The sequence below is a fragment of the Bufo gargarizans genome, chromosome 4 (genome assembly GCF_014858855.1).
Source record: "Bufo gargarizans isolate SCDJY-AF-19 chromosome 4, ASM1485885v1, whole genome shotgun sequence".
Lineage (NCBI taxonomy): Eukaryota > Metazoa > Chordata > Amphibia > Anura > Bufonidae > Bufo > Bufo gargarizans.
In genome coordinates, this window is record NC_058083.1 from 462,393,713 (window position 1) to 462,419,197 (window position 25,485).

Here is a 25,485-nt window from a genome sequence, read left to right on the forward strand (position 1 = left end):
CCTGTGGGGGATTGAGGGATACAATGCAACTACATCCGCAGTTATCCACTTAAAATTAGCTTCCCATTTCAACTTATACATGGCCCTTAGGACATCTGCTGTGTCTTTGAGGAAACCTGGTGTGCGCCTGACCAATGGCTGAAGAATATTATCGAGCCAATTGCCCAGGCGCTCAGTTAGGGATCCGATGCCCACCACTATGGGACGTAAAGGGGGGGATGGACCTCCTTATGTATCTTAGGCAGGGCGTGTATTATCGGAGTCACTGGTGCATCCACGCAAAGAAACCTATATTCCGTCTCATCAAACTGACCACCATCCCGGCCCTTTTGGATTAACTCCACATATTTCTGATTGTACTCTGCTAGGGGATCCCTAGCCAATTTCTTATACGTGGATGCATCAGATAACATTTCCAACATTTGCGATTGATACTCCGCACCATCCATAATTACCACAGCCCCCCCTTTGTCGACCATTTTTATTACAATATCATCCCGCTTCTGGAGGTCTATGAGGGCCTGTGTCTGGGAACGGGTTAGGTTATTGCCACTCACCACCCTCTTACTCTCTTGATGTAACTTACTCAGCTCTCTCTCTAGAACCTCTTGAAATATATCCATACTTGGGGTACGTGACATTATTGGATAAAACCGTGGATTACGTGTTTGTAACTTTTTCCCAGTTTTTGCTAATTCCACGATTCCCTGCTCCTGCTGCAACCCCGCAAGACCGCACAGTGACACTTGTTCATTATACAATAAATCTTTATACATATTTTCCTCCTGGAAACCTGTGACAGTGAGCGGGGGACCAGCAGGAGCAGGGACATCGTGGAAATGCCTAGATACTGTTAAATTACGGACAAACTTATTGATATCCAAAATTGTATTGAAAACATCAAAATGCACTGACGGCGCAAAATTAAGGCCCAAGGACAAGACAGACTCCTGATCCCTAGTCAGCATTATGTTAGCCAAATTCAACACATTTAAAAAGTCATGTTTTACTTGTGTCTTGTTTGAAGTCGTGTCGATCTGGAATGCTGCTGCCTGATGTTTCCTCCCTGCTCTTGATCTTCGTTTTTTGAGACCCCTTCCGCATTTTTTCTTTCTTTGTTAGCTTTATGTTTCCTATAATAGGATGGCTTGTTGCTCTCATCCTGCGATGAAGTGGGAGAGGAGGGTATATAGGGCTCCATTCCCGTAGCCCCAGACACAGTGGAACAGTCTGTTACATCGAGATCCGAAGAGAAACTTACTCTTGATAGCCTTTTGGGTGTTTTACCCTTATTGCGGTTTTTCAGGATAGATTTCGGTGTGGAATACAGATTGTCGCATCTACCCCATTTGTAAACCTGGTCATTCATGTAATCATGGAGGTCACGTTGGAATTTGGTATGCTTGTATTGCATGATATTATTTTCCATTTCGCTGATTGAAGCTTTCATTTTATCATCTAAGGTTACAAAATCCTCATTTGTATTATGCATTGTTAAGGATGCTTTGCAAGTTTGTATATTCTCTTGGAGGGTCGAAAGCTTGTCTTTTTCATACTTAATAATTAGTCCCATCAGTTTGAATGAGCATTCCGACAAGATGTCATTCCATTTTGTGACAAAGTCCTCTGAGAAGATGGTAGTTGGGATCTTTTTAATTTTCAGGCCTCGAGGAATCATGCTTTTCTCTGTGTATTTGCTCAAAGTGGTACAGTCCCACCAAGTACGGGTCTCCTGAATTAGGAGTCGTTCCAGGTTAAGCATTTGATTTTTTAGGTCCAAATCTTTGGTCGTAGTTGGATCCTCCATTGAAAAGACCGAGTCCGCTCTGGACTGGCGGTCTGGTATAGCTGAGAACGCCATGGATAAAAACAGGTGCACAAGTACGCCAGGTGGAGAAAATCCGCAAAAAGTAATTCAGTTGCTGAAGTAAATGAGGAAAAATGACTCTCTTCGGGGACCAGCGGTGTAGCACGGAAACAACACATGTGACTGTGCCCCCACCCCATACTGTGCCCCTCACCTCGTGCTGTGCCCCCTTATATCCTGCATTGTGCCCTCTTACCACACCGTGTGCAGTGCCCCTAATCATTCTCTTTGCTGTGCCCTCTTATACCCTTTTATCCAGTCACGGTATGGCGGTGTTATCCGGTCACTGTACAGAGGTGTTATCCAGTCAATGTATGGCGGTGGTATCCAATAACTGGATGGCCATAACTGTATCCCTTTCCCTGCCCACGCCATCCTTTTTTGGAAAAATATGCAGATTGCGGTGCTAAGGACCTTTGAGCCACAATCTGTGTCAGAAATACGCCTAACATAGACGTATTTCTATATAATAAATGACCACCTAATTGTATTATTATTCGGGGTAGGGCTAATATCTTTATATTATATAGAGTCTAGTGTATTATACTGTGCCCTGTATTTCCCAGTAGAAAATGATCCTTGGTAAACAGTCCTCATCCCTGACCACCAGGTAGCGCTCTGTCAGTACATGGCGGCCTCCCCTCTATGCCACGCTACTCCGCTGTGTACTGGTGCTTATTCTGACACTAGGGCTGGGTTCACATCCTATTTTTGCCATCTATTTATTGCATACCAAAAATGTATGCGTTAACAGATGCCTCAGACTGATGCTGTACAGTGACGTCCGTTCACCATACAGTTCCATGGTAGAAAAAAAATTCACGTTAACGTATGCATTTTTTTATGGACTCTGCAGGATACAAAAACGTGGAGTGCAGCACATTTGTATACATCAAACTGATGGGGAATAAAAAATTCCTAGGCTCCAGCAGGGCACAATTTTGAGAGTTTCCCTTTAAGACGCATAAAAATGGCCCCTGATTAAAGTACATATTTTTGTGGGAATTTTTGCCAATGATTCCCCTCTGGTATATCACTGTCCTTGTTGTGGGACTATTTGTGTACTTCTAGTAAGTGTTTGCTGGCTGGAAATATGACCTAAAGATTTTTCAGGTTTGCCTTCGATTAAAAGTGAATGTGGCCCACCGCTAACTTGTCAGCCGATGTTCGTCCATCACTAATGATAGACACTCCAAAAAAAAAAGGAAAGCAAAAAAATCACATTACATTACCACCTCAGTTTACGCCAACTGTAGGATTAGGAAATCTGCCCCAATAAGGGTCAGTTGATACCACTACTATGGATTTCTGTTGTTGTGCTCCATTATAAGAGCAGAACAATGAAAATAACACAAGTGCCTGATTTGGCACATAAATGACCCAAACAAGGCCGCATTCGATCAATTATAATGGGTCTGTTCAGTTTCTGTTCGTGAGTCGACTTTATTAGCAAAGAAAAAAATCATGCACATGGACTTTTCTCTCCACAGTTTTTGATGGAATCTGTGATGGATGCCCAGAATGTTGCCTCCAACGCAGATGTGAACAAGCCCAAATTAGTTCTCTTTTTTCAGTGGTTTAACCCCAAGGCATCACGCACTTATGTATGCAGTTTTCTCCTAATGTGATTCAAGGGTACATAATGAACAGGGAGTCCTTCCTCTGTTGTGAGGTGTGGTGTGACTGAGGCTAAACATTGCATATCCTGGTCTGAGGAGAGCAGACTGCAGCTGGAGCTATGCTTCCCATCTCTTGGCTGTGTTCTTGCTTCCTTGAAACACAGATCCTTGTATACTTATTGCTCTTTGGACTAGCCGCTATTGCCATCCATACATGGATGAGAAACAAACATGTTGTGTTGGATCCACGGGGAAGAGCGGTGCTCATAACAGGCTGCGATTCTGGCTTTGGAAACCAGCTGGCACATCGTCTACTTGATATGGGCTTCACAGTCTTTGCTACCTGCCTGTTTCCAGATGGAGAAGGAGCTCAATCCCTGATAACTCATGCATCCCCCGGGCAGGTGAAAGTCATCAGGCTGGATGTAACCAGTGATAAGGAGGTGGAACAGGTGAAACAGTACGTGCTGGATAACCTCCCTGATAAAGGTAAGATTTGTTAGGGAGCTGCCACATGTTCAGGGTTTTTGATGCAGTTTTTGAAGGCAAAGTCAGGAGTCAAACTCCTGGCATTGGCTTCAAAAACTGCATAAAAAAACCTGAACGTTTGGCAGCCCCCTCACTTATTCTGTTCTAAAGAAATGGATAAAGTAGAATAGGTATTTTCCAGGATTTTACTACTGGATAAGTCATCAGTATCTGATCGCTGGGGTCTGACACCTAAGACCCCCACTGATCGGCTGTTTTAAGAAGGCAGCGGCGTTCTTGTGAGCAAGGAGAAGGCAGAGTTGGTATCGCAGCTCAGCCCCATTCACCTGAATAAGGCTGGACTGCTTCAAGGCCACGGGACCAATGAACGGGTCGTCATTTGGCCTACGAAAAGCAGAGAGAAGGCCGCGGTGCTAGTGCCATTATTGCTGCATTCTCGAACAGCTGATCGTCCGGGGTCCTTCTTGTTGCACCCCCACCGATCAGTACTGATGACTTATCCAGAGGATCTCTGAAAACCCCTTTAAGTTTGACATTTTACACAGCTTCTCTTGTATTTGTCTATTGATAAGTCTAAGTGATTCAGGTGCAGTTAAAACGATTCAAAACCACATTTTGTGCCAGTTTTTGATGCAGATGTTAAATGCTGAGAACTTACAGCTCTGCGGTTAACCACGCCAAACAGACCGATTTCACAACCCTAATCTCCTCGATTTCCAATAATCCAAAAACCTTTTGGACACATCTCCCTCCTCAGACCAAAAGTGCAGAAGCCTATACAGATCTCTGTGCTAATGATATGGCCACCTATTTCAAGTGTCATCGATCCCCTTCACCAAATCCTCTCAACCCCCCACCCCCAGAGTCTCCTCTTGTTCACTTTCAACATTCGACCCAGTCACAGAAAAAGATGGAAGCTTGGTAGTGCACTCAGTCCCATTCACTACTATGAGCTGCTCCTAGGCTGCTACAGTGACCGATCAATGTGTCGCGCTTGTCCTAGGGAAAGCTGTGAGAAGGCGGCCACATGGCTCACAGTAGCGCCGGTGCCTTCTCAAACAGCTGAACAGCGGATGTCCCAGGTGTTGGACCCCCACTAATCAGATACTGGTGACCTATCCAGAGGACCGGTCATTAATTATAAAGTTTCGGAAAACCCCTTTAAGATTGTTTGACCATTGTACAAAACAAAAACTTTTTACCTTTTTCCCTCACCCCTATCTCCTCATAGATAGTAAGCTAGGGGCCCTTATTCCTCTTGTTTTAATTGTTGACTTGCTTGTTACTATGTAATGTATGATTTTGTTTGTACATAGACCCCCTGATTGTAAACCGCTGCGGAATATGTGGGCGCTACGTACATTAAAATTATTATTACCGTGTTTAGCCTGTCAACACACCAACTGCATCAAAAACTATTGCACAAACACGTACGTTGTTGTTTTTTTGCTAAGGTGGTGTTGGTGCGGTTTTAACATCATGTTGTTGTTAATGGACAGAGGAGACTATAAATCACACGGTGCTGCAAAAAAGGAATAACTACTGTGCGGCTTTTAACCTTTACAACAGGCAAGGCCTAAAGCGCTTACTGTACAGCCATTCAAGTAAACACCCTTGTAGCCTAGAGCTCTACCTCCTGCTACATTTACGTTGACTTGTGACTGGGGGGAGGTCACACGGTTCATTTCACGTGGCCCAATCAAACCCTTCAGGTCATGTGCAAACATGTTTTTTGTCCATCAACAAAAGAGACAAGTCCATCAGAAAATGTGTTATCATATATTAATATTCTGAATATTCAATTTCTCATTATTATTTTTACAAAACACAGGTGAATGATTTTTTGGGATATCACTTTTTATTGTCACTCCATGCACTCTACTTCTTGCCTTGGCTCTTTTGTCCTCTTTGTTTGGACTTTTATGGTACCTGCACAGATGCGGATTACGTGCAGCAAAGTGAAAGAGATCTGACAAATCTCACGTACATTTAGTTTTTTTCTTCCAAGCAGAAATTGACCCGTTGTGCGGATTTTAAAATCCGCAGCATGTCAATTGTCTGTACGATTCCACACCTTTAGTAGATCAGTTTTTACTCATAGACATCAATGGGTTTTTTAACCTAAACAGAAAATCCACAACAAAAATCACACAAAAAATGGATTTATGTGCTATCTTGTGTGATTTTAGTGCAGAGTTCAAGCTGATTTTCTGCATACAAATGTGCACTGTGTGCAGATACCTTCAGGGTACACTTATTCACTAAAAAAACGAATTACTACTGTGAACCCACCACAAATTAATATAATATCACTGAAGATTGGAAGCAATGGGTACATAACACATAACTAAATAAAACAACCAACTTGTACCTATCCCTTCCAATCGCCACACAGCACGGCAACCTTGTGGGTGAGTACTGCACATCCATACAATACACAACTTACCCAAGATAAAGGGTTTGCGCAGCGATATATATTGATGACCTTTCTTCAAGGCACCATGCATATATTTTTTTGTGCGGCAAGGGTACCTGCACATGTTGCACTTTAAGGTGCATTCACACGAATGTGGTTTGGTTCCGCGTCCGAGCCACATTTTTTGTGCCTCAGATGCCGACTTCAATGGGGCCGCAAAAGATGCGGACAGCACTCCGTGTGCTGTCCGCATACGTTGCTCCGTTTCATGGCCCTGCTTAAATTATAGATCATGTCCTATTCTTGTCCGTTTTGTGGACAAGAATAGGCACTTCTATATTGCGAAAGGCACTTTTTGCAGACTGCAAAACATGGCACGTTCGTGTGCATGAGCCCTTGCTAGCAGAAAATCCACATGCTTTTCAGTGCAGATTCCTAAAGCTTTCTATGATGAGTTCCAAGCTGGATGTAAGATACCATTATTGTCGTGAGTACAGCCGAGCCACTATGGTCAAACTTTTCGAAAAGACCAACTGTTCCAAAAGACCACTCCCTTATCCAGAACAGACTTTCCGTGACCAATTAATAATGTAAATATTGTAAATATTGTCCTTTTTTTTTATAAGACCACCCCTCTAGAAGGTCACTTTACAATTCAATTTTACTGTAATTAATACTTTTGCACTTGGATTCCAGGCTGATTTTCTACTTTCTTTTTTCCAGGGCTGTGGGGACTAGTGAACAATTCTGGTATATCCGGGTGGGGAATGGTGGAATGGCTAACAATAGAGAAATACCAGAGAGTCCTTGATGTCAACCTGCTGGGAGGCATAAGGACCACCTTGGCTTTTGCTCCACTCGTCAGAAAAAGCAAAGGTGAGATCTGTACTAAGTAAATAACGTCATACATAGTAATTGTCATTTTGTGTTAATCCAAATTAAGTAGAGATTAACAATTCTCAAACTTGGGAATTTTTGGAGGGAGAAAAAGAGTGAGAAAGTCACCGGGGGCACTTGTTATTTGGGTTGAGTTTATTTAGACTCAAATGAAACCCGATAAAATTTTATGACATTCTAATTCTTACACCTAAGGTCAGGTCTTGCCGCCATTAGTGTTGTGGTCAGAATATTAGTCAATATCGAGAGTGGCTATAATCTAGACAGCATTCTATAATATCATTTAATAGGGATAATACAGTATATCAATACCTGCATACCCATGGATTAATAGGCAGTAAGGGTACTTTCACACTAGCGTTTTTCTTTTCCGGCACTGAGTTCCGTCCTAGGGGCTCTATACCGGAAAAGAACTGATCAGTTTCATCCCCATGCAATCTGAAAGGAGAGAAATCCGTTCAGGATGCATCAGGATGTCTTCAGTTCAGTCACTGAATGACGTTTTGGACGGATAAAATACTGCAGCATTCTGCAGTATTATCTCCGCCCAAAATTCTGGATCAGTTGCCGGAATGCCAGATACTTTGAAATGTATTAGTGCCGGATCCGACATTAAAAATACCGGAATATGAAAATGTGGGACAAAAAATTGAAATGGATCCGTTTGTCTGTATGACAAACGGAGAGACGGATCCGTTCTTGCAATGCATTTGTGAGATGGATCCGCATCCGTCTACAAATGCTGTCTGTTTGCATGCAGATTGCCTGATCCGGCAGGTGACGGAACTGCTTGCCGGATCACTCTGCCGCAAGTGTGAAAGTAGCCTAAGGGTATAGCCAAATGTGCCTGGTCCATTGCAAATTTTCCACAGCTTAAAATCTTCAGTGGATCTGGCCAAAATCCACATGGACAAAATCCAAATAGTAATTGCTGATATCAGTGGCTCAACCAACACGAATCCACAGAATTAGGTGCACTCTCCAGTGGCAACACCCCCTGCCAAGTTACAATATGAAGAAAAGGAGAGAAAATATGGAGGGCACTCAACTATATAGGTTTTTGCATGGAAATGTATCACATATATAGGAATGAAAAGTTTTTATTCAAAAAAGGCCATATAGAGATTAAAAAAAACTCCACGAATATGAGGTCAATTGCGTAAATCAGATAATTGTATCTGTATACTCCACTTCACAATATATTCCTAATTTTAAGATACATATTTAACACATATATTCAATATAATTTGTATAATGCAACAAACTGGCACAGTTTATAGCGGAATACAATTAATCACATTTTAACCGATTCAATCAATTATAAAACAATTAAAAAAGTAGTAAATATATATATATATATATAACATAAAATAAAACTGCAGTACTCCCTATATAGATAAGGTTGTGTTTTCTTGCAACTCCAAAAAACATATCATATGTATCAAGTCCTCATTGAGACGGCATCCTTACGTCCCACTCAATAAATCCACTTATTACATATCAATGTCACTTGTAAAGTGGTTAGTATCCATTTTATTTTCCAGTACATATGATTTTTGTTGGTTTTTATTATTTATTTCAGTGGGACCGCAAGTGTCCGTTTTATATAACCGCACAGTGCAATAGATTAGTTCTTTGTTATGGCCATAAAATGCTTCCTCAAATTACACTGACTGTGTTTGTCTCAATGTATCAGTTTGGAGTCCATTTTAGATACACATACAGTTCCTTATTAGTGCAATTAATTAGTACTCCACTATTGCGCTGAATCCTGTTTACTACTATCACCACATTGGAAAGTATTGTAATTCAAGTAAATTATTACATTACCAGTTCCTAGGACCAGTAGCACCCTAGGACCAAACTGCATGCTGCGGTTTGCTCTCCAGTATGAGAACAGAATGCATTTTGGAGCACTCCGTTCTGTTCAGTTACGTTTTGTCCCTATTGAAAATGAAAGGGGACAAAACTGAAGCGTTTTTTTCCGGTACTGAGATCCTATGATGGAACTCAATACCGGAAAATATTAACGCTAGTGTGAAAGTAGCCTAATCCAATCAACACTGTGTCAATGTAGGCTTGCTAGATTATATTTACGGAAATCTGGGAACTCCATTCCCCCTTCCTCTTTTATGAGCATCAGTTTATTCAAAGAGATCCGGCTGTGCTGACCAAATTACAGAGTGGAAAGAGTGTTTTAGAGGAATCAGAATTGTGTGCATGGGATACAGCAACTTACTAAAGCTCATAATTTGTTCTAGGTGGCATCTTCCAAGCATAGAGATTGGCAAAGGAGGGGGGGATAATTTAACTCATTTAATGATTACAGCATTTTCCCCAAGTATTTTAATTATGAGCAGGCTATAATGATTGGTACTTTTAACAATTGCCATCTCACCAGAGATGGTCTAGAGGAGAGGTCTAGCAACTCACATTTGCAATGTTGATCTTAATACCACCCTCAATAACCTCCAGATTTGGTAATATGCTTAAATAACTGTGGATGTTCAAAAAAATAATCATTTAATCTTCCGTAAAGAGGACATTACGGATCTCTGTTTTCCTCATTTTGATGTCTTCTATATCCGGGGCTAAGTCTAGAGCCTTAGAAAGGGGATCCAATGTCAAACGGAATAAAAGGTAAGAAAGTGGGCAATTTTGTCTTGTGCCCTTATGCAGGGCAAAGGCTGAAAAACTAAACACTGGTGTATATATCCTTGCTAGTGGAGAAGAATTGAGGGCTGAAAGATAGGTTTAAAAGGCTCAAACCCCATTCTGTTCACCCTCCCCTGCATGAACCCTACCTGGTTAGGTTAAATAAGTTTAGGTTATATCCCAGCCAATCTATCTACAAGGATTTTCATAAGTATTTTGAGATCAACATTGATCAGAGAGATCAGACAATATGAGGATGCTAGAGAGGGATCTATTCTAGACTTCGTTAGAACCTTGATATAAGATGTATTAGCGGTCAATAGAATCTGTGCATCCTGCAGATAATTGTTATACACTTGAGATACGGTGGATATTTGTCTTTAAGGATCTTAAAGAATTCATTTGTGTAGTCATCCCAAAGACTAATTGCCTGTTCCACATCTTCCTTAGTAATGGGCAGCATGGTGGCTCAGTGGTTAGCAATGGTGCCTTGCAGTTCAATTCTGACCACAGGCAACATCTGCATGGAGTTGGTACTTTCTCCCCATGCCTGTGTGGGTTTCCACCAGGTACTTTGGTTTCCTCCCACACTCCAAAGGCATACTGATAGGGAAATTAAATTGTGAGCTCTATTGGAAAAAAAATGGGGGCCTTTAGAATATCCCTTTCTGCAAGTGATAAAGCGGGTAATTACATTTTCTCCAAACATTCATCCCCTCTTCTTATTTCCCTCCTCAGAAGCTTCTTGATTATTAGCATAGAGGATTCTGATAAAAGTCCTTTAGTATTGTATTAATATTGGACGATAAGTAACGTAGGTTTCCCTGGTTGTCTTTTAATAACGTAATCAAGGAAGAAGGCTGTGGTCCCCACTCAAATCCCTCCAGGAGTTTCCCTGCTTTGTTCTCAAATTTACACAAATAATTATATCCTTATATATGTCTTCCTTTTGCTGAAGCCATAAATCACATTCTAATTTAGCTTGTTGCCAAGTCCCTCAGTCATAGTTGAGGGAGAAGTTTTGTAAGATGTGTAGGCCTACCTAAAGCACCCCCATACTTCAACTACATCTAGTTGTGTGTGAATATTTCTTTTTATTCTGGCCATGTTGGGCACCAGCCTTCCTCCCAAAACATCCACCAGCACTGTAATCGGGCTTTAAAGTCCTTACTCCTCATCCTTGGATAGGTCTGAGGGAAAATGTCTGGTATAGTCTGCTCCTCTTGGAATACTATTAGTGAGAGTAATTATTACTGGAGCGTGATCAGACACTATCATGTCGCCTATTGAGTCTTCCAATGTTCTTGATAGTACCTTGGAAAATTGTCTTGTAATCTGGGTGAGTAATGCACCGCATATCCTTAAGGGCATTAGTACTTGATCTCTAAGCCTTGTGACTATTAGCTTTCCCAGGGAGCTTCATCTCTTCTCTTTGTGACATAATGCCATATTCATGTCCCCTGCAACTATTTTGTGAGCGATAGTATCAGCTTGTACTCTTAGCACTCAAAGTCCTAAAGAAAGACGCATTAGCATAATTCAGCCCTTAGATATTGTGTCCCAATACCTAATCCGAGAGTAGGCTTGACTCCTGAATTTGGCACATCCAGTGATGGAAATAACTAACCAAATAACAGAAGTATGAACTCCGCCTTAAAGGTCAATGTTAGCACCAGGTCTAATTTATCAGCGTGGACTTAACCCCTTAAGGACTTAGGGCGTACGCCCTATTTCCCGAATCGTTAAGGACTCAGGGTGTACCGGTACGTCCTAAGTTTAAATCGCGTTTGCGGCGCCCCGGGGGTTAATCCGAACAGGATGCCGTTTAACCCATTCCATACCGCGGTCCGTACGGACCGCGGTATGGAAAAGGTTAACTGTCAGGGAGCTCCCTCCCTCTCCCATTGGGGGGCTGCTGTTCCTTTGCAGCCCCCCGATGGAGAGGGAGAGAGCGCCCAAACAGCCCCCATCCTTATCCTTACCCTTCTGCGAAGTTGTGGCCACAACTGAGCAGACGGGGAAGGTTCCCATGGCAACAGGACGCCTTCTCAGGCATCCTGCTGTCCATGGTGCTGAACAGATCTGTGCTAAAGGCATAGATCTGTTCAGACAAAGTGTAAGTAAAATACAGTACAGTACCCTATATAGTGTACTGTACTGTCTTATACAGACATCAGACCCACTGGATCTTCAAGAACCAAGTGGGTCTTGGAAAAAAAAATGTAAAAAAAAGTGAAAAAGTTAAGATAAAAAAAACACATTTATCACGGAATAAAAATTAAAAAAATAAAATACACTACACATATTAGGTATCGCCGAGTCTGTAACGACCTAATTTATAAAACGGTCATGTTACTTTCCCTGCACGGTGCACGCCATAAAAATAAAAAAATAAAAACTATGAGAAAATTGAAATTTTGCCCACTTTACTTTCCAAAAAAGGTAATAAAAGTGATCAAAAAAGTCGCATGTACGCCAAAATAGTACCAATCAAACCGTCATCTCATCCTGCAAAAATCATACCCTACCTAAGATAATCGCCCAAAAACTGAAAAAACTATGGCTCTTAGACTATGGAAACACTAAAACATGATTTTTTTTTGTTTCAAAAATGAAATCATTGTGTAAAACATACATAAATAAAAATAAAGTATACATATTAGGTATCGCCGCGTCCGTATCGACCGTCTCTATAAAAATATCTCATGACCTAACCCCTCAGATGACCACCGTAAAAAATAAAAATAAAAACGGTGTAAAAAAAGCAATTTTTTTGTCATTTTGCACCCCAAAATAGTGACAATCAAACCGTCATCTCATCCCACAAAAAATGAGACCCTACTTAAGATAATCACCCAAAAACTGAAAAAACTATGTCTCTTAGACTATGGAGACACTAAAACATTTTTTGGGTTTTAAAAATAAAGTAATTGTATAAAACTTACATAAATAAAAAAAAATTAGGTATCACCGCGTCCGTGACAACCTGCTCTATAAAATTACCACATGATCTAACCTGTCAGATGAATGTTGTAAATAACAAAAAAAGTGCCAAAAAAGCTATTTCTTGTTACCTTGCTGCACAAAAAGTGTAATATAGAGCAACCAAAAATCATATGTACCCTAAACTAGTACCAACAAAACTGCCACCCTATCCCGTAGTTTCTAAAATGGGGTAACTTTTTTGGAGTTTCTACTCTAGGGGTGCATCAGGGAGGCTTCAAATGGGACATGGTGTCAAAAAAAACAGTCCAGCAAAATCTGCCTTCCAAAAACGTTATGGCATTCCTTTCCTTCTGCGCCCTACCGTGTGCCCGTACAGCAGTTTACGACCACATATGGGGTGTTTCTGTAAACTACAGAATCAGGGCCATAAATAATGAGTTTTGTTTGGCTGTTAACCCTTGCTTTGTAACTGGAAAAAAAATATTAAAAATGGAAAATCTGAAATTTTGAAATTGTATCTCTATTTTCCATTAAATCTTGTGCAACACCTAAAGGGTTAACAAAGTTTATAAAATCAGTTTTGAATACCTTGAGGGGTGTAGTTTCTTAGATGGGGTCACTTTTTTGGAGTTTGTACTCTAGGGGTGCATCAGGGGGGCTTCAAATGGGACATGGTGTCAAAAAAACCAGTCCAGCAAAATCTGGCTTCCAAAAACCATACGGCGCACCTTTCCCTCTACGCCCTACTGTGTGCCCGTACAGTAGTTTACGGCCACATATGGGGTGTTTCTGTAAACAGCAGAGTCAGGGCAATAAAGATACAGTCTTGTTTGGCTGTTAACCCTTGCTTTGTTAGTAGAAAAAATGGGTTAAAATTGAAAATTTTGCAAAAAAATGAAATTCTCAAATTTCATCCCCATTTGCCAATAACTCTTGTGCAACACCTAAAGGGTTAACGAAGTTTGTAAAATCAGTTTTGAATACCTTGAGGGGTTTAGTTTATAGAATGGGGTCATTTTTGGGCGGTTTCTATTATGTAAGCCTCGCAAAGTGACTTCAGACCTGTAGTGGTCCCTAAAAATTGGGTTTTTGTAAATTTCTGAAAAATTTCAAGATTTGCTTCTAAACTTCTAAGCCTTGTAACATCCCCAAAAAATAAAATATAATTCCCAAAATAATTCAAACATGAAGTAGACATATGGGGAATGTAAAGTCATCACAATTTTGGGGGGTATTACTATGTATTACAGAAGTAGAGAAACTGAAACTTTGATATTTGCAGATTTTTCAAAATTTTTGGTAAATTATGTATTTTTTTTATGCACAAAAATTAATTTTTTGGACTTCATTTTACCAGTGTCATGAAGTACAAAATGTGACTAAAAAACAATCTCAGAATGGCCTGGATAAGTCAAAGTGTTTTAAAGTTATGAGCACTTAAAGTGACACTGGTCAGATTTGCAAAAAATGGCCAAGTCCTTAAGGTGAAATAGGGCTGAGTCCTTAAGGGGTTAACCATGCAGTGGTGTGGCCCCATGACAATGGGGAAGGTGTCAGCAGTAATGCTGTGTTCACCACATTGTTTATTTTTCCATTCTTGTAATCCGTCAGAAGAACAGCCCCAAAAAAGGGGATCCTGTAACTTGAGCATCCGCCTTCAAACCGTCAGTATTTCATAAGGATTGGTAAGGCAAAACAGGAGTGGGTCCAAAACAGAGATAACATGTGATGGAAATATTTTTATGTCTTCTTTGTTTTGGACCCACTCCTGCTTTTGGTTTCCAAATAACAATCAAATACTGATGCAAAATACTGACCATGTGATAGAGGCCTTCTAGAAGCTCAAAAGATGGGACACTTTTTTTCATTATTTTTCGGTTCTTCTAACAGATCAGAAGAACGGAAAAATAAACAGTGATGTCAACATGGCCAGATGCAACTCAGCATGCATCTGGCCATTAGCGCAAGGGACTCGGAGGGACTCCCTACCTCCACCACCACTGCATACTGCCATGGTCTGTCGGGGTCATTTTGGTAGTCTTTGTCATCGCCCTCTAGCTCCTCATGTTCCTCTCCTGTCACTTGGGCAGAGAAAACAGATAGTTCTGTATAGAATTCCTGGGCGTTTATGTCCTCCTCCTATGCCAGTTCAGCCTTAACAGGGCTCAGTTGGCCATGAGATGTAGGTGCCATGTCTACTGTCCACTGGTCAGTCAAATTTATCACCATCCCCTCCAGAACGTGAAGGAGTGGAATGACATCATTCATCACGTAGTCCTGGCGACTGACTAATAAAGTGGCCTCCTTAAATGGCCTGTGCAAATGGCAGGTGTCATGCATGACTTTTTTAACGTCAAAGTTACACTGGGGAGTAGTCCTGTCTGCATCATCAAGAAATCGGTCACGGATTTCCTCTGCTCATACAGTTGGTCCAACATATGGAGGGTGGAGTTACAATTTGTGGAAACATTGCATATGAGGTGATGTAGGAGAATGCCATTCTGCCTTTGCAGCTCAAGGAGGGTGTGTTTTGCATGGTAAGAGTGACTGAAGTGCATGCACAGTTTCCTTGACATTTTCAAGACGTCTTGCAGTTGGGTGAAAGACTTCAGGAATCGTGTAAGAACCAGATTGAAGACGTGTGCCATGTAGAGCACATGGGTCAGCCCTCCCTGATGCAGCACAGACATAATGTTCTATTAGTGACCATGGTTCCTATCTCCAGTTGGAGAGGAAACAGACAGGATTCTTGGTTGATGACACAGAGCAGTTCCTCCCTGGTTTGCCCAGGCTGACCAGGTGCAAAACCGCGTGACAACGCCATGCTTTGTACAGGTGGTATGCTTGAGGACGACTGTGAAATGTGCCTATTGTGGAGGCTGAAGACAAGGTGGAGGATGAGGAGGCAGAGGACAATATTGGTACAGAAATCCCACAATTACAACGCGGAAGCGGCATTGCCATCACCTGGCCGAATTGCGGGTGTACCTGGGCCAGAACGACATTTACCCAGTGAGCTGTAAAGGACATATATTGTCCTAGATCATAGTTACAGCTCCACACGTCAGCATTGGCATAAACTGTACCAGACACTGACAGGCTCAATGACTGGCCTACCTTCTGCTCAACATACTGTACGTGTGCAGGTCTGGTACAGCTTTTTTAGAGACGTAATGGTGGCTTGGAACTCTCAACCTTGGGTGGGCACAAGCCATAAGTTCTCTGAAAAATGGAGGAAAGGGAAGGACTGTAGTACCAGCAACTTGGCCAGGTGCATGTTCAGCTTCTGCAACGTTGGGTGAGCGCAAGCATACTGTTGTCTCTTTGCCATTGCTTTGGTGATCGATTGCTTGCGAAACACGTGATGAGGAGTAGGAGGAGTTTCAGGAGCAACGAAGAGAAGGAACGACAGCTTCCATTGCTGAGCTTGAGGGGCCCTGACTGCTGCAGAAGGTGTGCAGGCCATTGGGAGATGCAGCAGTTGTGCCATCGCTTTCCCAGGCCACTTTATGAAGATGCTCCATGTGTTTATACAGGGCTGTGGTGCCAACACTGGCACCCTGACTGCGCTTCACCTTCTGCCCACAGATCCTACATATGGCCACACTGACATCCTCTGGCGATTTGATGAAAAATTCCCTCACCGGCAAGTATCGCTATAGCAATCCCACGTCCTACATACAGATTCATGGTTTCTGAGCAGCAGATCACTGTTTAGACCACACGATCTGCAGCCCAGAAACTATGGTTGGTGGTGCCTGCATGAACGACAGGATGACACGATGAAAAAGCGTTTTGCTTGTCCTTCGTGAGATCGGTGGCACAATTACATGGGCAGATTGTCGGGAACAACCATCCGCAGGAACGGTCGTTCTCCATAATCTGGGTGATTATTGCCTCATGTAAATGCAGCTTTACAAAATTGAGCTTGTTTAGCTCTGAAAAAAAGACACCTTATGACTTAATTTATACTGTATGTATAGATACAGGTCCTTCTCAAATAATTAGCATATTGTGATAAAGTTCATTATTTTCTGTAATGTACTGATAAACATTAGACTCTCATATATTTTAGATTCATTACACACCAACTGAAGTAGTTCAAGCCTTTTATTGTTTTAATATTGATGATTTTGGCATACAGCTCATGAAAACCCAAATTTCCTATCTCAAAAAATTAGCATATTTCATCTGACCAATAAAAGAAAAGTGTTTTTAATACAAAAAAAGTCAACCTTCAAATAATTATGTTCAGTTATGCACTCAATACTTGGTCGGGAATCCTTTTGCAGAAATGACTGCTTCAATGCCGCGTGGCATGGAGGCCATCAGCCTGTGGCACTGCTGAGGTGTTATGGAGGCCCAGGATGCTTCGATAGCGGCCTTAAGCTCATCCAGAGTGTTGGGTCTTGCGTCTCTCAACTTTCTCTTCCCAATATCCCACAGATTCTCTATGGGGTTCAGGTCAGGAGAGTTGGCAGGCCAATAGAGCACAGTGATACCATGGTCAGTAAACCATTTACCAGTGGTTTTGGCACTGTGAGCAGGTGCCAGGTCGTGCTGAAAAATGAAATCTTCATCTCCATAAAGCTTTTCAGCAGATGGAAGCATGAAGTGCTCCAAAATCTCCTGATAGCTAGCTGCATTGACCCTGCCCTTGATAAAACACAGTGGACCAACACCAGCAGCTGACATGGCACCCCAGACCATCACTGTCTGTGGGTACTTGACACTGGACTTCAGGCATTTTGGCATTTCCCTCTCCCCAGTCTTCCTCCAGACTCTGGCACCTTGATTTCCGAATGACATTCAAAATTTGCTTTCATCCGAAAAGAGTACTTTGGACCACTGAGCAACAGTCCAGTGCTGCTTCTCTGTAGCCCAGGTCAGGCGCTTCTGCCGCTGTTTCTGGTTCAAAAGTGGCTTGACCTGGGGAATGCGGCACCTGTAGCCCATTTCCTGCACACGCATGTGGATGTTTCTACTCCAGACTCAGTCCACTGCTTCCGCAGGTCCCCCAAGGTCTGGAATCGGTCCTTCTCCACAATCTTCCTCAGGGTCCGGTCACCTCTTCTCGTTGTGCAGCGTTTTCTGCCACACTTTTTCCTTCCCACAGACTTCCCACTGAGGTGCCTTGATACAGCACTCTGGGAACAGCCTATTCGTTCAGAAATTTCTTTCTGTGTCTTACCCTCTTGCTTGAGGGTGTCAATGATGGCCTTCTGGACAGCAGTCAGGTCGGCAGTCTTACCCATGATTGCGGTTTTGAGTAATGAACCAGGCTGGGAGTTTTTAAAAGCCTCAGGAATCTTTTGCAGGTGTTTAGAGTTAATTAGTTGATTCAGATGATTAGGTTAATAGCTCGTTTAGAGAACCTTTTCATGATATGCTAATTTTTTGAGATAGGAATTTTGGGTTTTCATGAGCTGTATGCCAAAATCATCAATATTAAAACAATAAAAGGCTTGAACTACTTCAGTTGGTGTGTAATGAATCTAAAATATATGAAAGTCTAATGTTTATCAGTACATTACAGAAAATAATGAACTTTATCACAATATGCTAATTTTTTGAGAAGGACCTGTATATATGTGGTCAATACAAAGAACTGACACGTGACTTATTCATTCCAAGGACAAGGAGACATTCATTGCTTATGGAAAAAGATGATTTAAAGGGGTTTTCCGAGATTCAGATACTGATGGCCTACAGGATAGATCATCAATATCAGATCAGCAGGGGTCTGACATCCGATCAGATGTTTGAAGAGGCCTCTGCATTTTGGTAAGTGCTACAGCCTCCTCACTCCACACCTGCAACTTTGACAGGTGATGGCAATGCCACTTCTGCGTCCATTGTACAGCGGCTGTACTTAGTGTTACATCGCAGGTCCACTCACTAGACCAAGCTGCACCTAGGCCATGTGACCGATAAAAGTGACATCACTGGCCTCTTCAAACAGCTGATTGGCAGGAATGCCAGAAGTTGGACCCCTTCTGATTTGATATTGGTGACTTATCCTGAGAATAAGCCATCAATATCTGAATGTCAGAAAACCCTGAAACGGTAAAGGATTCTTTACAGTTATAGTAGTCAAGCTGTGGAATCCCCTAGCCCAAGAGGTAGTAAAGGCAGATACTATGGCAGCATTTAAAAAGGGATAGATGCTTATCTAATAGTAAACGGCTAGTGGTTAGTTGTGTAACTGATCTGAGAAAGGTTGAACTTGATGGACCTCGGTCTATGTAAATATGTGAATCTGGATTTGTAACTGATGCACTTAGGTCATATCCGTGAACCTTTTAGTCACCTGTAATTGCAGGTTTATGGCCAACTCTTTTTAATCAAGTATTTTGGCGACTTATTACCCACATGCAACATATTTTACCTGCAAAAACTTGTTTGACAGCCTATGCCAACTGCAACTAACGGTAAAAAAAATGGGCACAACAACATTTTATTACACTTGCGCCCAGCCTTACTGCACTTGTTCTTCTATATCACATTGAGTCATTTTTCTTACAATAATCATAGGTCGTATGGTGTTTTTATCAAGCATGAGTGCATATGTAAGCTTTGTGAATGGCATCTATTCACTGACTAAAGCTGCGCTGGAGAAGTTCTGCGATTCCCTTCGTCTAGAAATGAAGTGGTTTGGCGTGAAGGTAAGATTTCTGCATTTCTGCTTTCTGTTATTCACCAGCAGTGGTAAATGGAAACCACATACACCATAGATGTTTATAGGATGTTGTCTAATGTATACTTCACCATGCCATAGACATCTCAAAGAGTTTTCCAGCTCTAAGATACTGATGACCAGGAAGAGGTTACATGTATCAGTTCTGGGACTGTTTACCCATCTTGGGACCCCTCCCTCCATTTGTCCCGACCTTCCCCTCTTTTTCGTTCTGCCCCATAATTTTTTTTCCTCATAGACATTAAATAAAACTATGCCACACGTATAGTATAACACCCCCAGCCCCTCATAGTGTATAGTGTACAAAATTCACAGTGTGCACTATACAGTATACTATACAACCCCAGGGTATACGTAATATAAAGTACCACCCCACAGTACACAGTATATATTATACTACCCCACAGTATACAGTAAATAGTATACCACCCCACAGTATACAGTATATAGTATACCACCCCACATTATACAGTATATAGTATACCACCCTACAGTATATAGTATACCATCCCACAGTATATAGTATATCACTCCACAGTATACAGAATATAGTATACCACCCCACAGTTTATAGTATACCACTCCACAGTATACAGTATACTACACTAGAGTATACAGCATATAGTATACAACCCCAAAGTGTATAGTATACCATCCCACAGTATACAGTATATAGTATATCACTCTACAGTATATAATATACCAACCCACAGTATATAGTATACCACCCCACAGTCTACAGTATATAGTATACCACCCCACAGTATACAGTATACCACCCTAGAGTATACAGTATATAGTATACCACCCCACAGTGTATAGTATACCATCCTACAGTATATAGTATATCACTCTACAGTATATAGTATACCACCCCACAGTATACAGTATATAGTATACCACCCACAGTATATAGTATACCACCCCACAGTATATAGTATACCACCCCACAGTATATAGTATACCATCCCACAGTACACATTATATAGTATACCACCCCACAGTATACAGTATATAGTATACCACCCCACAGTATATAGTATACCATCCCACAGTATACAGTATATAGTATATCACTCCACAGTATACAGTATATAACATACCACCCCACAGTATACAGTATATAGTATTCCACCCCACAGTATATAGTATTCCACCCCACAGTATATAGTATACTATCCCACAGTATACAGTATTTAGTATATCACTCCACAGTATACAGTATATAGTATACCACCCCACAGTATATAGTATATACTATAACACCACACAGTATGTACTATAATACCCCACAGTATACAGTTACCTTTTCCTGATGTAATCTCCACAAAAAACTCAATAAAACTATGACAAATTTCCCCTACAGCAACACTCCTGCTGGAGAGAAGGGATCTGTGATTACGTCATCGCCATGTGAAAAGTAACATCAATATGTCACATGGCGATGATGCCACTACAGGTCCTTTCTCCTACCAGAATCACAGCTCTCCTTCTTGTAATGGGTCTTTTGGGCAGTGATGGGCCCCATAGAAATGTCGGCCCAGGGCTACCGACCCAAAAGCCCTTATAATGCGCCATTTCTGATGACTTATCCATAGGACAGGGGATTAACACAAGACTGGATGGGGGTGCTACACTCGGCACCCCCATGATCAGTTGTTATTAGCAGCAGCGGCTTGCAGTACAAAAAGTCACCATTTAGGCCCAACCCAACTTCTACCAAGAGTCTGTTTTCTGTGTCAGTATGGATCTCGACAGTCAGACCCCAGTCTAAAAATATATTTTATAACCACTGTGGTGGAAAAATAACTTTAAAAGCTATGAACAACTTTGACATGGAAAAATGATTTTATATAACCAATATGGACACAAGTATTGGGACACCTACATTACACCTACTGGACTTTTTATGACATCCCATTCTAAATCCATAGACATTAATATGGAATTCATCCCCCTTTTGCAGATAAAACAGCTTCCATTCATCTGGGATGACTTTCTACAAGATTTTGGAGTATAGGAATTTTTGCTCATTCGTCCAAAAGCATTTGAGAGGTTAGACACTGATGTTGTTCGAGAAGGCCTAGCTCACAGCCTATGTTCTAGCTCATCCTCAAAGTGTTGGATAGGACTTAAGGTCAGGGCTCTATGTGGCCGTTCAAGTTCTCCCACCCTAAACTCACCCAACCACATTTCCGGTGTCCGTGTATTGCGCAAAACACATACGGATGTGTGAATGGACCCTTATTGTGTTGCCCTACCTTCAATTTGGACCTGTCTATACCATTGGTGCGTTTTCTAGTGCGGATTTTGAAGCGTATTTGATACGGTTTTCTTTTTCACATCTTTTTTTTAAGCAGTAGGTGTTCATTTCAATACAAAGCTGAATTCTCAGCTTTAGGTTTTTGAAGCAGAACTGCTCCAAAAAACGTACGAAAAATGCACAAAAAACACATGGACTTACAGTACATGGAACTGTATTCATTTCAATGGGAGATTCAGAGCTGATTCTGCCCCAAGATAGGGCATGCTGCTTCTTTTTTCCACGTGTAACAAAAAAGCAAGTGTCTCTTCTCATTGAAATGAATAGGAGACTGGTTTGAGGCAGGTTTTTTTCTTAGCTGATTTTGTGTCGGAAACTCTCCAAAATCAGTGCCAAAAACTGTGAACTGGTCCTACAAATGACCTCCAACTTTAACCATACACACTGTCATAAAACATTCTGGAGCCACTTTAAGTCTCTTATTTGTGATATGTACTTGCAGGTGTGTATTATTGAACCTGGGAATTTTGCTCCGGCCACAAACATCCATCCACAAGCGAATCCAGTAAAAGTCTGGGATTCTCTTCCTGCAGAGGCAAAGAAGATCTACAGTAAGGAGCTCATTGAAGATGCAACAAACTCTCTAAATAAGTCACTTGTTGGCGGCAGCAAAAACAGCTATGAAGTTGTGGACGCCATTGTAGACGCTCTAACATCACCTACTCCAAAAGCTCGTTATCTCGTTACTAATTTTGTAGAAAAAGGTCTTGTTTTCTTATATTTATGGCTTCCAACACTTCTGTTTGACCAAATTATATCATTGCCAACAAGAAAATATCGGTACAGGTCCCATAATGATTAATGTCTTGACAATGATGACGATTGCAGGGGATGTAACTGAAGGGAAGGTGGAGGGAACACTAGAATTAAAAGGGTTTTCCTGGAATTCTTCATATATGGCCCCCAACATCTATGACCTAATGAAAGACTGATTTTACCTGCTTCCTTCCACTCTGGCAAATTTAGAATTTCAGATCAAAGTCTCTGTTTCCTTGGCCTTAAACTTTACATTGTTCTGCTTTCCTGTAGTATTTAGTGCTGATCTGGTAGGGGTATTGATGTTAGTTTTTCAGGGTAATAATTGTAGGAGACTCAAAAGTGATGACCTCTTCTGAGTACCAGAAGTTCCCACAGCACTGTGCATTTCTACATAGTGGCATTGAAATATACTGGGCTGAAGCGAAATTAGATTTATGGCTGTAGACACAGATTATCTGGTGCACTGCACACCCATCAAACAGGCCACAGTCACATATACATTTAAAGGGGTTGTCCAAGAATTACACTTTGATGACCTATTCTTAGGTTACGTCATCAATATCTGATTGGTGGAGGTTCCAACTCCCACTGACACTACCGATCAGCTGTTTGTAGCGTTCACCTGAGCCACTTCCGCAGTTAGAGACATCATGTTCATTGGTGACATCACCTTTGTGTGGGATTCAGCTGCAATACCAATGCAGTGTATGGCGCTGTGGTTGGTATATGAGGAAGCCACAGTGCTCGCCTCGCACTCTTCAAACAACTGATTGGCAGGGCTGATGCCCACCAATCAGATATTAATGACCTATCCTTTTATCACTTCAATCATCAACTGTTGCTTCACCTGTAGTATACCACGGCCTGATTCAGAACCTCACTCAGGCGCCACAATTATCCACTCAGTCGTATTAGTCCTATTCAAAAGGTTATTCGTAAGGAATAAATAATACTCACTCTTTTGAAGCTTTGCTTGTATTTTTCAGTCCTTTTATTTTTCATATAAATAAATCGCTTATCCTGAGAGCGCTGAACTGATTGCTACCCAATGCTGCTCGACGTTTCGGGGGACACGCCCCCTTAATCATGCGTGCCCGAGAACCGAGCTGAGCTGTATTGTCTATCGAGACTGATCGTACAAATATCTTATCTCAAGCTGAGGAAGCTGGACTTATATTATCTAACATAAAACAGCAATTTAATGTGGATCATATAAAAAGACTGGAAGCTCTGAAAAAGAAAGAGTTAAGTCTGACCTTACATGCATCTACGCTTACGGAGTATGTTGAAGTCCAACGTATCCAGGGAGGATTGCGATGTCCATTGACCCCAATATTATTACAGGACGATGCAGACTATCATCAAAAATGGTATGCAATGAATAATCGGCATTCGCTGGATCTTATGCTTTTGACCATTAAATGTCTGCAACAATCAATCACAGAGGTACAAAAAGACATTTTAAAAACTAATAAAACAATGGAGGAATGTGAAAAAATCCACACTGAGCTAAATGACAATCTGAACAAGCTCCGAACCCCTATCTTAAAAGGAAAAATATCAAAATTTGAAAGAGATCATCAAGACTATTTACATAACAGAGTCTATACATGGGTCGATGAAAGACGCCAGCAAAGACGCATGCATCAAACTATAGCTGGAAAAATTAGTACCTCAAGTGATTTTAGTACACAAGATGAAAAACACCTCAAACAGGATAAAAGGCAAAGAAAAAATGATGAGGCATTGACAGAATCAGAAACCAGCCAACAGTCAGAAGCACAGAAAGAAAATGACATGGCGAGAAAGAAACAAAGCAAAGTAAAGAAGAAATAACAAAAAGAGAAAAAAGTGGATCCCTAGTAGTAAATATTTCCAGACTATCTGAACATGAAACAGCGATACTGGAAAAAGGTTTGGGATTTGTACCTAAAAATGACAAATGCGCATTAAAATGTTTTGGTCTGAGAAAAAATATAAAAATTAAACAGGTAATGTCGCCCTTGAATGAACTGCCGTCTTCTTTAAAAAGAGCTGCTGAATGCTTTTGAGCAAGCGGTTACCAGTGAAGTCACATCCAAGTAGATGGATGCTCCAAAAATTTAAAATAATTCTACAATAAATGAAAGAAAGGCATTGGATTCTTAGAAAAATGACACATCAATACTAATGAAGAGGGCAGACAAAGGGGGAGCAACTGTCATTATGGATCGAGAGGTGTATATAGCAGAGGCAAAGAAGCAATTGAATGATAATAATGTATATACAATTTTTTAAGGAAACCCTACTCCTATATTCAGGAAGGAACTTACAATATTATTGAATGAGTTCATTCAGAGTGGAATTAAAGATGAAAAAATTGCGAATACCCTGATATGTGAAAGTCCAAAAGTGCCAACTGCACCATATTGTGTCAGTGAAAACGGATCCTTCCCCATTGACTTACATTGTAAGTCAGGACGGATCCGTTTAGCTTTGCATTGTCAGGCGGACACCAAAAACGCTGCAAGCAGCGTTTTGGTGTCCGCCTCCAGAGCGGATTGCAGGCGCAACGGAGCCAAACTGATGCATTCTGAACGGATCCTTATCCAATCAGAATGCATTGGGGCTGAACTGATCCGTTTTGAACCATTTGTGAGAGCCCTGAAACGGATCTCACAAACGGCAAGCCAAAATGCCAGTGTGAAAGTAGCCTTACAAAAAATTATTTTAGATTTAATGAAGATCACTACTTGCAGCTGCGGGGGGACTTCAATGGGGTCCTCCGCTGCGCCAACTTTTGCAAATATTTTCATGGCAGTATTTGAGAATGAGCAT

General features: G+C 41.4%; 1 protein-coding gene across 1 annotated transcript; it reads left to right on the top strand.

Moving 5' to 3' along the window:
- The first annotated feature begins 3,552 nt into the window (after positions 1-3,552).
- On the top strand, positions 3,553-23,634 carry LOC122936286 (short-chain dehydrogenase/reductase family 9C member 7-like). The gene is made up of 4 exons (XM_044292416.1): positions 3,553-3,975; positions 7,115-7,267; positions 19,424-19,554; positions 22,352-23,634. Exons 1-4 carry the CDS (start codon positions 3,606-3,608, stop codon positions 22,709-22,711), a joined length of 1,014 nt encoding a protein of 337 aa, XP_044148351.1. The 5' UTR covers positions 3,553-3,605; the 3' UTR covers positions 22,712-23,634.
- The last annotated feature ends 1,851 nt before the right edge of the window (positions 23,635-25,485 follow it).